General features: G+C 61.2%; 1 protein-coding gene across 6 annotated transcripts in view; it reads right to left on the bottom strand.

The window, feature by feature from the left end:
• MYL3 (myosin light chain 3) overlaps nucleotides 1-12,398 on the bottom strand; it is a 21,628-nt gene continuing 9,230 nt past the window's right edge. For 5 of the 6 annotated variants that reach the window (XM_059389580.1, XM_059389582.1, XM_059389579.1 and 2 more), the window contains 7 exons: nucleotides 5,311-5,450; nucleotides 3,010-3,037; nucleotides 2,729-2,878; nucleotides 1,768-1,941; nucleotides 600-677; nucleotides 435-477; nucleotides 1-235 (listed from right to left, as the gene is read on the bottom strand). In XM_059389580.1, the coding sequence (XP_059245563.1) occupies nucleotides 449-477; nucleotides 600-677; nucleotides 1,768-1,941; nucleotides 2,729-2,878; nucleotides 3,010-3,037; nucleotides 5,311-5,445 (594 nt within the window). In that variant the 5' untranslated portion in view covers nucleotides 5,446-5,450 and the 3' untranslated portion in view covers nucleotides 1-235; nucleotides 435-448. Of the gene's footprint in view, nucleotides 236-434; nucleotides 478-599; nucleotides 678-1,767; nucleotides 1,942-2,728; nucleotides 2,879-3,009; nucleotides 3,038-3,905; nucleotides 3,992-5,310; nucleotides 5,451-12,398 lie in introns of those variants that run through there. The other variant, XM_059389583.1, reaches the window with a different exon arrangement.

Below are 12,398 nucleotides of genomic sequence, written 5' to 3' on the forward strand. Positions count from 1 at the left end.
AAGGAAAGATGCCATTTATTCAGGCCCATGGGGAGAGGACAGAAATGCACAGCCGGAAGGGAGAGATGACAGGCACCCAGAGGTCTGCAGGGCCAGTGGAGGGGGCTGCTGTAGGTGTCTTGAGGCACTTCCCATCTCCCTGCAACTCCAGGCGGCTGGCGTCAGCACCATGTGTGGGAGATGAGCTGTCCCCAGCATGGGCTCCTGGTTCCCATGGGTTCCTGGTTCTCCTTGACTGTGACAGTAAAGATGGTCACAGGTTACAGGGGACAGGGTGCGGCGAGACAGCGGGGCGTCTGCTGAGAGCAGGAGTTGGTGAAGATGGGGAGGTGGCAACAGGGGACCTGGAAGCTGAGGCGTGAGGGGACAACAGCGCTGAGATCCGAGAAGGTGGCAGAGGGGACAGCAGGCTTGGATAGGAGTGGAGGTCTCACCTGGGACGAGAGGCTCAGCTGGCCATGATGTGCTTCACAAATGCTGCAAAGAAGGGCAGAGCGAGTGGCAGGGGTTGAGCACCGGGCGGCCACAGTGGGGGCCTAGGGTCCCAGCGCCCCGCCCCCACCCCCCCGCCGCCCCACGCCCCAGCCTGCCAAGCCCACCTTCATAATTGATGCAGCCATTGGAGTCTTCCTGCCCCGCCATCAGTTTCTCCACCTCATCTTCAGTGAGCCTCTCTCCTGGCCAGGGGGCGGGAGGCTGAGTGAGCACCGCGGGACGGGTGCGAAGTCGGGGGGACCCACAGAGCCCCTCTGGACGGTGGGTCTGCCTCCCACACTTCACCTTGGCCCAGCCATCCCGGCTCACAAGACCTTGGTCATCACCCCCATTTCTGAGACCAGGAGAATCAGTGATAAGTCAAAGGGGGGGACTTGGGGTGCAGGCTTGGTGCGCCCTCTGAGCCTGGGCTCTGTCCACAACAGTGCCAGCTTGGTGTTCAAGTCCCCAGAACACACTGTCCCTTTTCTTACAGGGGACTCTGGGGGGTCCCTTCCATCAAGGGGAGGCCAGGACCCCCATGTCACTGGAAGCAGTTCCTCAGGGAAGCCTTTTGAGGCCAGAGGAAGGGCTCATGGGAGGGAGCTGAGGGCCTTGGGGAATGATGGTGGAGGAGACAAGGAGACAGCTTCTCTGTTCTCCAGACAAGTCTGCCACTTTCCTGCCTCTGAGCACTGTGTACTGCCCTGTTCACCCCCCCCCCATAGGAATGGGGGGTAATCTCCTACCCCCAGTTACACACAAAAAACCCAGACACCAGCCCAGGGTCAAACACACAGTAAGAGTTCAGTTCACCTCTGCTGTAAGGAAAAGTTGCCTTGAGCAGATGTAGTAGGTGCTCAATAAACATTTGCTGCACGAAAGCTCCTTTGAGAAGGGGGTGCCCCTGCCAGCCAGATAATGGGCATCAGGATGTCCAAGGGGCAGGCCTCTTACCTACTGGGCCTCTTCTTTGCTGTGTCCCTGGAACCTGACCTTGAGACCATGAACATCAGGACTGAACCTGTCCTGTTGGATGCGCCACACTGCACCCCCACCCCAGAGCTGCCCTCCCCGCCTTCAGTTCCGTGAGCTGAACCAACACACTTCCTTTGTTGCTACCTGGCCTTCTAAACTCCCCACATCTGTCACCTGCCATGAAGGCCCCTTGACCGTGTCCCTCTGTCCGTTTCACAGATCAGACGCAGGCTCGGCAGGTGACAGAAGGGTCTTCCCCAGGATGCCCCCACCACCACGAAGGAGGACTAGGGAGGAGGAGGAGGCGGTCCTCACCTAGCGTGGCCAGCACGTGGCGGAGCTCAGCGCCCATGACTGTGCCGTTGCCCTCCTTGTCAAAGACACGCAGCCCCTCGACGAAGTCCTCGTAAGTGCCCGTGTCCTTGCTCTTGGCAATGTGCTGGAGCATGGGCAGGAAGGTGTCAAAGTCCATCATCTTGCTGTTTAGCTCTGGCCGGGGGTTGGGGGGAGGGGCAGTACGGTCACTCTGAGGAGCAGGACAGGCACATCCTTCCCTCCCCACCCGGGCCGCAGGGTACAGACCTACTGCCCACACACAGTCCCAAAGCACTCTACACCAGCTGACCATTCACAAACCACGCTCCCATCACGGGGAGTCAACCGAGACGGACGTGCATCCTTTACACGATCCGTTATTGTTCACAGGGACAGTTTGCTGCGGCGGCACCCCCGTGGGCTCTGCCTAGTGCCTCTGCTCTGCTTTCGGGGAAACCATCCTGGATCCTGTGGTTTTTCTTAGAGACCCCACACTCCCCGCCACTGGGATTGCTCGGGAGGGGGGCCAATCAGAGACCTTCCCTGAGACTTTGGAAGCATGGAGGGGCCTGGGTCTCATGTCTCCGTGGGGCAAAGCAGGCAGCCCTCTCTGGCAGAAGTGTGAGGGAAGCTGGTCCTGAGTGCCAGAGAGATGCTGTGGAGACCAGGAGGGGCCACAGAGGTTGGGGGTCCCCAGGTCACCCTCACCGGCCGTGACGCTACTTTGCAACATCAGCTTCCTGTGACCAGTAGACCTGGCCGGTGAGCATGGGGTGGGAAGGTCCCACAGACTTGCTGCTTGTTACGTTGGCAGCATGGCTTGAGACCTGCCTCCATTCCTCATCCGGACACTGGGAAGATGTCAGGAGGGCGCAGAGCGGGGCGGTACCTGTGCCACGCCCCCGCAGATGTCAGCCCGCCCCCGGCACGTCCCCGGGGCCCAGCACGAACGCATACACACCTTCCTGCTTCGGTTTCCCCAGGACACGGAGCACCTCAGCCTGGGTAGGGTTCTGGCCCAGCGCCCGCAGGACATCCCCACACTGCCCGTATGTGATCTTCATCTCGCACTTGGGCGTGCGGTCGAACAGCATGAAGGCTTCCTTGAACTCTGCCAGGAGAGGATGTGAACTATGGACACACCCAGAGTCAGCCCGTTCCACTCACCCCGCCCTGGCCAGACTTCAGACTAGGGACCCCAGGTCCAACCCTGCAGCCCCAGGGCTCGAGACCCTCACTTACCTTCAATCTGCTCCGGGGTAAACTCGATCTGAAAGGAGACCCCAAAGATTCTAAGTGTCTGGCCCAGGAGGCAGGGCCAGATCTGCACCTGCATACTCCACGGCCACAGCCCAGGCCTCAACCTCTTGACTGTACCAGGCTGTCCCCCTGGCAGCATTCCAGCTTCTGCCCCCACGACCTCCTGCCATCTCCCTTGGCACCTTCCTGTCTCCTCGTCCCTCCCGACCTGTGCGAACTGAGGGCCGTGGGTCTGCGTGTGCCTAGACCCTGAAGGCTGGTGGGCCACATCTGGGGAACGGTGAGAAGGCTGTCCTGGTGCCCTGAGTCCCCAGCCCAGGGTAAGCTTTACCTGATCCCCCTGGTCCTGGACAGATGTGTTGAAGCCAGCAGATCTGACCAGGCTGGCTTAGCCACCCCCCAGCAGGCCTGGGGTTCAGGGGGCAAGGCTGTCCGTGTGAGTGAGACAGGAAACCCCATCTCGTTGTGCGGGGTGGGGTGGCAGGAGGAGCAAGGGTGAGGGTACAGACCGGAGGGTTTCTGTCGGCATGAGAGCATATCCACAGGAGTGAGTGTGTGTGCACTCATGTGTGTATGTGTGTGTGTGTGAGATGTATGTGTGTGCATTCACACTCAGTGTGTGTCTGCAAGTGTTTACACTTGCCTGCCCCTTGCAGAGACCTTAAGGCTGGGCACTACCACTCACATGGTCTTACACACCCACCCAAAAGCCCTGGGCAGCCCCCAGCCCAGCCCAGCCCGGGGACACAATGGTAGTGTTGACTAAGAATCTGCTGAGGCCACATCCGAGAGCCACCTGAGGTAAGGAGGCCTCCTGGGACCCGGTTTCCCCCTCCTCACCAGATACCAAGTCTATTTTTATCACAGCAGTCACTCACCCCAAGGTCAAGGTCACAGGAGGGAAAGGAGCTTGGGGGAGGAGGCATGCCGGTCGTGCCTCCCACTGCCGCTCCCTAGGAACCCCACCAACCCCCAGGGCACACCTCAGTGTAGAGGGATATCCTCCCCCACCCCCTTGTCATGCTTGTCCCTTCTGGACTCAACCCCATGTGAAGAACACATTGCCACTCCCGGGCCCCTTGAGAGCTCTCTTACCACCAGGAAGCCTGCTGAGATTACATTCCTAAGCCTCCTGGTAAAGCCGGCCAGCCAGACAGGGAAGGGGTGGGGGTCCCATGAGGGGCTTCACTGTGCTGGCCTCTCCCAGGGAAGTCTGTGCCAGCCTCAGATCCCGTGAGACTGGACCAAGCCACCGGGGGCCTGGGGTAGCTGGCCCCCAGTCGGGGACCTGTGGGACACAAGCTTTGACCCTGGGGGTGGTTAGGGCTCAGGGAGCCAACTCAAGAGAACACATTCCGTGAACAGCTCCCAATAGCCTGTGACAGGGCTTCTTGCCCCATGTCGCATCCGAGGAAGCCCAGCCTCGGAGCAGGGAACAGGCAGGAGCAAAGCTGGGATTGGAACCCACGTCTTGAGGGACAAGTCTGGCCCCCCAGGAAGGGATCACAAACGGAAAATCGTTCTGCTGCAGCTCTGGCTGGACAGCAAGGAGCCGTGAGGAGCTGGGAGGGCTCCACAGGGGCCCTCAGCCAGCAGCCAGGACAGCAGTGACCGGTGGCCAGCCAAGAACGGGGAGCAGGCAGGACACACGGAGCGTGCCGCTCTGCAAATGCCATCGGAGTCATGGCTCTTCCTCCAAGTTTAGACTCGGAGAAAGACTTCCTAACTGGGGAAGGGTTCCGTGCTCACCGGCCACCGCCCCAAGACCAGTTTCCTGAGTGACCTACTCAGCCTGTACCTCAATTTCCCCTGCCTAAAAGCTGAGGCCCGACACGCTGTGGGGCTCGGCCACCCTGGTAGGGGTAAGTGTGCCCCAGCCTGGGCAGGGGCCTCACATCCCCATGCTCCCCACCCCCGTCACCCAGAGGGGAACAAGGCAGATCCCCGTCCGGCTGGAGGGGTTGGGGTCCGGGTGGCTCCAGGATTCCCCAAGGATGTGAGGTCCCTAGAGAAGGGCAAGAGACAGATTCCACAACCACCCAAAGACGTACCCTTCAGTAGCCCTGGGGGAGTCCTGCCTGCTGTGTGACCACCAGGCCTCCTCTAGCCCCTAGAGTGGCTCCTGACAGCTGAAGCCTCGGGGCTCGTCTGACCTCTGCATGGAAGTTTCCCACCTCAGCTCAGTGCTCCCTTTCTGGAGTCTGACCTGTCACTGGGTAGGTCCACTCCGGGATCCACTTAGCTGCCCTGACCTTTCTGCTGAAACCCAGCTCCCATACCCACCTTGATTTTGGATGCATCAAATTCAGCTTCCTTGGGGCGCTCGGGCTCTGGTGCCGGTGCAGGCGCAGGTGCGGGCGCCGGGGCGGGGGCTGCCTTGGCATCGTCCTTCTTGGGGTCTGGCTTTTTGGGGGCCATGGAAGCTGTCAGAATGGAGAGGGATGTGGAGAGAAGGAAGCAGAGAGTAGGGTAGGTGAGGCTGGAGTGGGGCCTGGCCTTTATCCCCTCTGGACACCTCCTGACCCCAGCCCCCCCCCCCCACCATGCACAATAGGGACAGGGCCATAAAAGGACACAGGCGAAGCTCAGGGGCTATTTTGGGGCCTGGGAGGGCATTGTTCAGGCTCAGGAATGGGTGGGGGAGAGGGAGGGCTTTCATTCCTCACAATCACCTGTTGGGCAGAGGGAGGGGGAGCGGAAGACAGAGGCAGCCCAGCCAGACGCACCGAACCCCTTCGCAGGTGATGAATTGAGCAGGACCAGGAGGCTGGACCAAGCGTGTGCTGTGATGGGGGCTGAACCTAAGGGTACCTCCTGCGTCTAACCTTCCAGCTGTGCCTTGAATTCCCACGTGTCTGGGTCTGGGGGGCAGGGGTGGTGCCCGGAGCCGGTGGGGAGAGTCTGCCCATGTCTGTTGATCTCTGGCGGGAGCATCTGTGTGTACCCGTGTATTGTCTAGGTGTCTTCACGCTTGGTGGGGGGCGGTGTTTGGGTGCTGCCTCTGTGTGTCTGTGCGGACGGCCCGTGCCCCTCTGGGCGTCGGCTCGGAGGCTCTACATCTGGGTGTTTATATGGACGCACGTGTCTGTGTATGTCTGTGAATGTGTCTGTGAGTGCTGCTTCCGTGGGTTTGTGTCGGGTGTTTATATGTATCTGCGTGTGTCTGGTCATGGCTCGCAGGCAGCTGCAGCCCCAGCCTGAGGGGCCCCAGGGAACACCCCAAGTGGCAATGGACTAGGTGCCAACCCCCGCCAGCCCGGGCTGCAGCCACCCAGCTCAGTCCGGCAGCTGAGCTGTCCCCACCGCCCCCTTCACCAGCACCCGGCTGGCCCTGTGGCTTGTTTCTCCTTTTCACCCCACTTCCCATCTCCTCTTTTCCCTCCCACACAGCTTGGGGAGGGCCCTCGCCAGACCCCCCTGTACCCCTTGTCCCCTTCGCAGTGTGCCCTTGTCCTTCCTCTCCGTAGCACATTCTAGGCCCCCTGCGCCCCCCCACCAAGCTCCTTGTCTGTGTCCTACCGCCCCATGCTTCATGCTTCCCTCTGCGGGACCCTTTGGGGGGTGGGGTGGGGACTGAGGGAGGGTCTGCCTCTCTGAGGGACCTCAAGATGCTGAGCGAGGTTTGCCACGGTGCCCACCCCAATACCCAGCCCTCGGCAGGTGGCAGGGACAGAGGGCAGCCTGGCCAGGCCACCGTTTGAGAAAGTGGGGGAGGTGGGAAGGCTGAGGTGGCACAAGGCCCCTCTGGGCACAGATTTCTGAGAGTAAGGACATCTTGCAAGCACATTGGGCTCCCTTCCTCTCCTGGGCGTCTGTGCCGGGGGTGGGAAGGAGGTGCTCCCTGTTATTTTTAAGTGCCTGGAGGCTTTGATAGAAACTTCAGAGGCAAAGCAACCCCTCCCCAGGCCCCGGGGGGAATTCCTGGGTGTGGAGAGGAGCTGGGGCCCCGCCTGAAGGCAAGATTTATGGGGGAGGGGGTTCTACCTGGAGGCCCCCCCACCTTCTTCCAGCTGAGCCCAGGTCCCTGGGATCCTGTCACTCATCCTCATGGAGAGGGGGACAGCAGTGGAGGGATGGGACCCGGCCCCCTCCTGGCTGAAATACAGGACATTCCTCCCCTCATCTGGAGGGCAGAACACCCCACATCTGGAAATCTGACAACATCCGGTGCTGGGGGGTGGGGGAGGCAAGTTTTTCACTTTCCTTCCAGATGTTTGGCAAGAGTATTGAGAAAAAAAGGGTCGGGGGGAGGGGCCACAGAGACGAGCCAGAAATACCACAAGAGAACACAGCCAGAGGGGGACACACAGAGAGAGGCCTCTGGGCAGCCCTATTGCCCAGGCCCGCTGGCCCTCGACATAACTGACTCTGGATGTCCCATGGGGACTCCGGCCACCCACAGGCACAGCCAAGACATTACCCAACCCCCTTGCATTTGTCACGGGTGAAACCGAGGCCCGAGGCAAAGGACACGCTCAGGGTCCCCCAGATTTCCGATCTCATGTCTTTCATCCACACATAACTGCCACGCTCCAGAAGCCACCCAGCACCAGCCTGAACTAGGGCAGGTGAGGTCCTCCAGAGCCCCAGCCGTCAGGTCTGTGCCACGGGGTGGGCAGGCCCACATGGCCAGTCAGAACCACACAGCGCCATCCCTTCTGCCTGGGGCAGATGTGGTCCTGCCAGACACGCCGCACAGAGCCACCCTCTGCTCCCTCCCCAGGGCTCAGATGGAGAGGGTGAGCTCTGGCTCCAGGGAGAAGCAGGGCCCCAGAACTCGCCCTGCAGGACCACTCTCCACCTAGAACTAATGCCCGGCCCCCCCAGGGGCTCTGCCAAAAAATCAGCCCCCTCTCCTGCCAGTTGAGGCCAGAAGCAAGGGGTGGGGGTGGGGTGCACAGGTGGGCAGGCAGGTGAGCAGGGGGCGGGGCATTGTGAGAGGGAGGGGCAAGCAGTGAGCAGTAAGGGCAGGCCCCCCCCTAAGGCTCCGCTCTCTTCTCTCCCCCAAGTCCCAGGCTAAGCTCTGTGCCCCTTGGGAATGACAGCCAGCAGCAGGCAAGATGGAAAAGCAAGGCCTGAGGGGACCGGAGAGCCTGGGGGCAGTGGCAGGGGTCTGGGTGCTACTATCCCTTTTGTTCCTCCAGCTCCAGCATCTGAGTGGTGTGACCTAGTCTGATGCAGACTCACAAGTCCCACATTCCAGAGCCCCCTCACTCCCCGGCCAAGGAGAACACCAGGGAAGATGGGGGCCCTGATTTCTGAGGGGCCAGGGATAGAGGCAGAAGACACTTGGCCACACTGGCCTCCTTCTAGGTTATTTCCAGCCCTGATACCTTTGCATAGGCTCTTTCCTCCCCGTCTTACCTTGGGCTGGGACCCTGGCCATGGCTTGATTGCTCCTGGGCACCCCCTGGTCTCAGTGATACGTCACCTCCTCTGAGAAGCCTCCTCAGACTACCCTGGCTCGCTCCCTCTGTCTTGTCTCCCACCCTGACTGCTCAGCCCTGTGCACCCTGAAACAAAATGTTTCTTATCTTGTTACTTAGGTGGCTGCCCTCCATCCCATGAGTGCCAGTTGGCCTGGAGGAATGGAGGGGTTTTTGTTGTTCCACAGCTACATATCCCCAGAGACTCCAGCAGAGCCTGGTACACAGTAGGCGCTCAATAAATGTGGGATGAGCAAATGTCCCAAACATCTCAATTTACCCGCTTCTTACAGGGGGAATGGGACCCATTGCCAAATTCTATCCATGGTGAGGGGTCAGGGGAGATGGGGTGGAGGGTTGCTGGCAGACTGGCTAGAGTCTGGGTCACTGCAAGGGGCACCCCGGGACGGCAGCACAGCCAGCAGCGGCTGCCATCTCAACCCAGGCCGACCCTGCCTGCCACTCCCACCCCCTGGGTGAGGTTCTTCTCACTAGCCTGAAAAGGCCAGGGTGACCCCCCACGCCGTTCCACAGCGACTTGACCGTGAAGACCAGCCAGCAGGGGGCGTAAAAGGGATAAAAACCAGGCTTTAGATCCAAACCCAAATCCCAGAACCCAGGATCCCAGCCCAGAACCCAGACTCCAGACCTGGAACCTAGAACTCCAAACCCAGACTCCAGATTCCAATCTTAGGATCTGAACCCCCAAATTAAAGCCTGGAACCTGACTCCACTCGGGGGACCCGGACTTTAAAACCCAGGATGCCAAACCCAGACTTTAAATCCAGACTCCAGACCCAAGACCCTAGGCCAAGGACCAGGATCCTAAACCCAGAGTCCAGATCCAGGACTCAAGACCCAGGACCCAGGACAGGACTGCTGGTGTTCCAGGCCAACACTGTCTATGGCTCTGTGTAGACAAGGGCGGGGAAGGGGGGAGGGTAAACCCTTGGCGAACAGCGGGGGTGAGTGCTTGGCAAGTTTCTTCCTGGTAGTGTTCCTCTGAGGGGCATGAGGAATGTCCCTCATCCCGTCAGAGCCAATTTGGGGAGCTCAGAATATGGTGGCCACGTGGAGGGGGTGGTGGAGGACAAGGAGAGGGAGGAATGGTTAGGGCCTGGCCATCCTTTGGGCCCGGGAGCCAGAGGCAGGGAAGGAGGGTCGGGCTCTTGTCCCCCTGGCCGCAGGCTCCACAGGCTGCCCTGGCCCGCCCCAGACCGCCCCTCCTGGCCCGAGGCCTCCGGGCTGGGATGCAGGCCCACACTTCCCGGAGGAGTCGAGAACGCGGCCTGGGCCAGACCCAGAGCCTTAGAAGTAGGTCAAGTGTTGCTGTGCAGCAGGTCCTGGAGACCCTGTCCAGGCGCGGGCAGGCCGGTGGGCGGCAGCACACCTACCAGGGCACGCGTGTGCACCCACACGGATGTGAACCCATCGCCATATGATGGAGGCCCACAAGCACGGACCACAGGCAGGGCCCTCAGCTCCCGCCCAGCTGCACAGATGGGGGCACCGAGGCCCCAGAACGGGCAGGAGCTGCTCAGCCACTCTGGCCAGAGGTGGCATGAAGCAGCCATGAGGACCAGGAAGAGAGGAATTTCTGCACCATCCCACGGTCCTGGATCCTTGGACAAAAGTCTGACTCCAAGGAGGACTTCCCAGCAAGGCTGCTATGCCACCAACAGGATGTGGCCTGCTTCCCGGAGCATAGCTCCAGGCCTTGAAGGATGGGAAGGCGTGGCCAAAGCCACGGCTCTTGGGACCCCGGCTGGTCCTGGCTCCTCTGGGCCTCCGTTTCCCTATCTGTACAATGGCCACAGGTCCGGCCCAGTGACAGTCGCTGTCCCGGAGCCCCAGCCCATCCTCGCCACCCCCACACCACACACAGACAACTCTGTCCTCGGCAGGCCAAATACAACCCTCGGGCCCCTCCCTCTGCCCACTGTGCTGACGGGGACCAGATGCTCCAACCTTGTGGTTCTGGGGTGGGGGTGGCAGGACCCAGCGGGCTGGCAGGCAAGGTCTGGGTTTGGCCCAGGGACCTATAATCAGCTCCTGCCCCTCTGATCCCTGCCCAGGACTGACGCTTGGGGCTGTGGTGTCCTGGCCGGCTGTGGCCACGGCCGCTATATTTGGGAGCCCAACTGAGCATGAGGGAGGGCTGGGCAGGCAGAAGGCTCCAGGGACCAGTGCCTCATGGAAGGAGTGGATGGGGGACACTGTCGGCCAGGCTTGGTCCTCTACAGAAGGAGGGCGTTGCCCCTGACTTCAGGGCCCCCATCTGAGGGGCATGTTCTGTTCTGAGGGGCCTGGCCTGGGGGACATCGGCCCTGTCCTCCGTGGCAGGGTCTAAAGAAGGACTGAAAATACGTCCGTGAATACCGGACCCCTTATTTAGTCCAGTGAGTCCAACTGTACGTTGGGCCAGGCATCCTGAGTGTGGGGCAAAGGGGTGGGGGCGGACGAGGGTGACAGTTGCCGAAAGGCTCTCAAGGGGTGACTTTGGGCGTTGAGGAGTCTCGGTTGGGAGGACAGGAAGAGGGATGCCAACGTGCTGAACCAGAGAATGGAGAAAACGGGGCTCGAGGCAGGGGTCCGAGGGAACGGGCCTAGGTGCTGCCCAGTCCCTCCCCAGCGTGGCCTGCGGCCTCCCTGAACTACCTTGGACATTCCCGCCACTGGGCCAAACCCTGTACACTCCCACCAGCCGTTTCCCAAAGAGCAAATATTTATTGTCCTTGGAAGAAAAAAAAAAAGAGTCCCCTTTTAGGATCAGGGTCTGGGAGCTGCTTCTGAGGCTTGCAGGGGCTCCGCGGTGGCCCGAGGTGACCAGAAGCTCCACCAAGACCGGCCGAGGGTGGAGGAGGGAGGCTGGGACCCGAGCTGGCCTCGGAGGAGAGGGGTCGTGGCCGGCCCGGGCTGTGGGGCGGGGGGGCTCTGGCCCCAGGCCCATCTCCCCGAGGGTTCCCCAGAATAGGTCTGAGGGAGGAGGGACCCTGTCACGGTGGCAGGAGGTGTGAATTTATGTGAAGATGTGCGCCGTCCCATGTGCTCACGTGTGTCCCGTGAGGCTGTGAGCACATGTGTGTGTGTGTGCATGTGCATGGACGCCAGGCTCTGGGTGCACGGCTATCTGGGAGAATGTTCATCTGTTGGCACGGGGCGGGGTAGGGGTATGTGGACACAACCTCTGTTGAATGGCCAATTCAGTCAAAAAGGAGAGTAAATTTAGCAGGGGAAAAAAAAACCCGTCAGTCAGACGAGGAGTCTGAATTGGGCGGTTGTTTGACTGGATGGACCAACTGTCTCAGGCAAACAGTCCCCGCTGGCTGGAGGAGGAACGGGCTCCCCCCCCCCCCCGCCGGCCACCCCCCCCCCACCCCCCCCCCCCCCCCCCCCACGGCAAAATGGAGACAGGGACCACGACCGACCAGAGATGAGACACGGAGACAGAGATGGGGACAGATTCAGAGACCAGGGAGGGAGGGTCTCGAGACCAGCCAGAGACAACGGGAGCCTCTGGACACAGGCTCCCAGAGCCCAGACAAGGTGTGTGCACAACACGGCCCTCCGGCTCTGACCCTCAGCTCTGAGCCGAGGAGGAGGCAGATTCAGCCCTGCCCTCCAGCAGCCCAAAGTGCACAAGAAGGGGGCACCAGACCCGGAGGCAGGAAGACAGGTGGGCCTAGGCAGCCACAGGAGAGGGGGCAGCGGCTGGAATGCGGACGGGGTAGGGGACAGGGATGGCAGTGAGGGAGGTGAGGGCAGGAAGGTGACAAGGTGGTGATGGTGGTGATGGCAGAAGAGGCCACGGTGCCCAGGAGGGCCTCCCTCCCTGTCCCCTTACTGTGGTGGCCCCATGAGACCCGGGGCTGTCCCCACCCCGCTCCACCCAGCACCAGCTGTGTCCTTGCCTCCAGTGGCCACACAAGCACCCTCTGTGGCCCA

This window comes from Mustela nigripes, chromosome 2 (genome assembly GCF_022355385.1).
Source record: "Mustela nigripes isolate SB6536 chromosome 2, MUSNIG.SB6536, whole genome shotgun sequence".
In the NCBI taxonomy this organism is placed as follows: Eukaryota; Metazoa; Chordata; class Mammalia; order Carnivora; family Mustelidae; genus Mustela; species Mustela nigripes.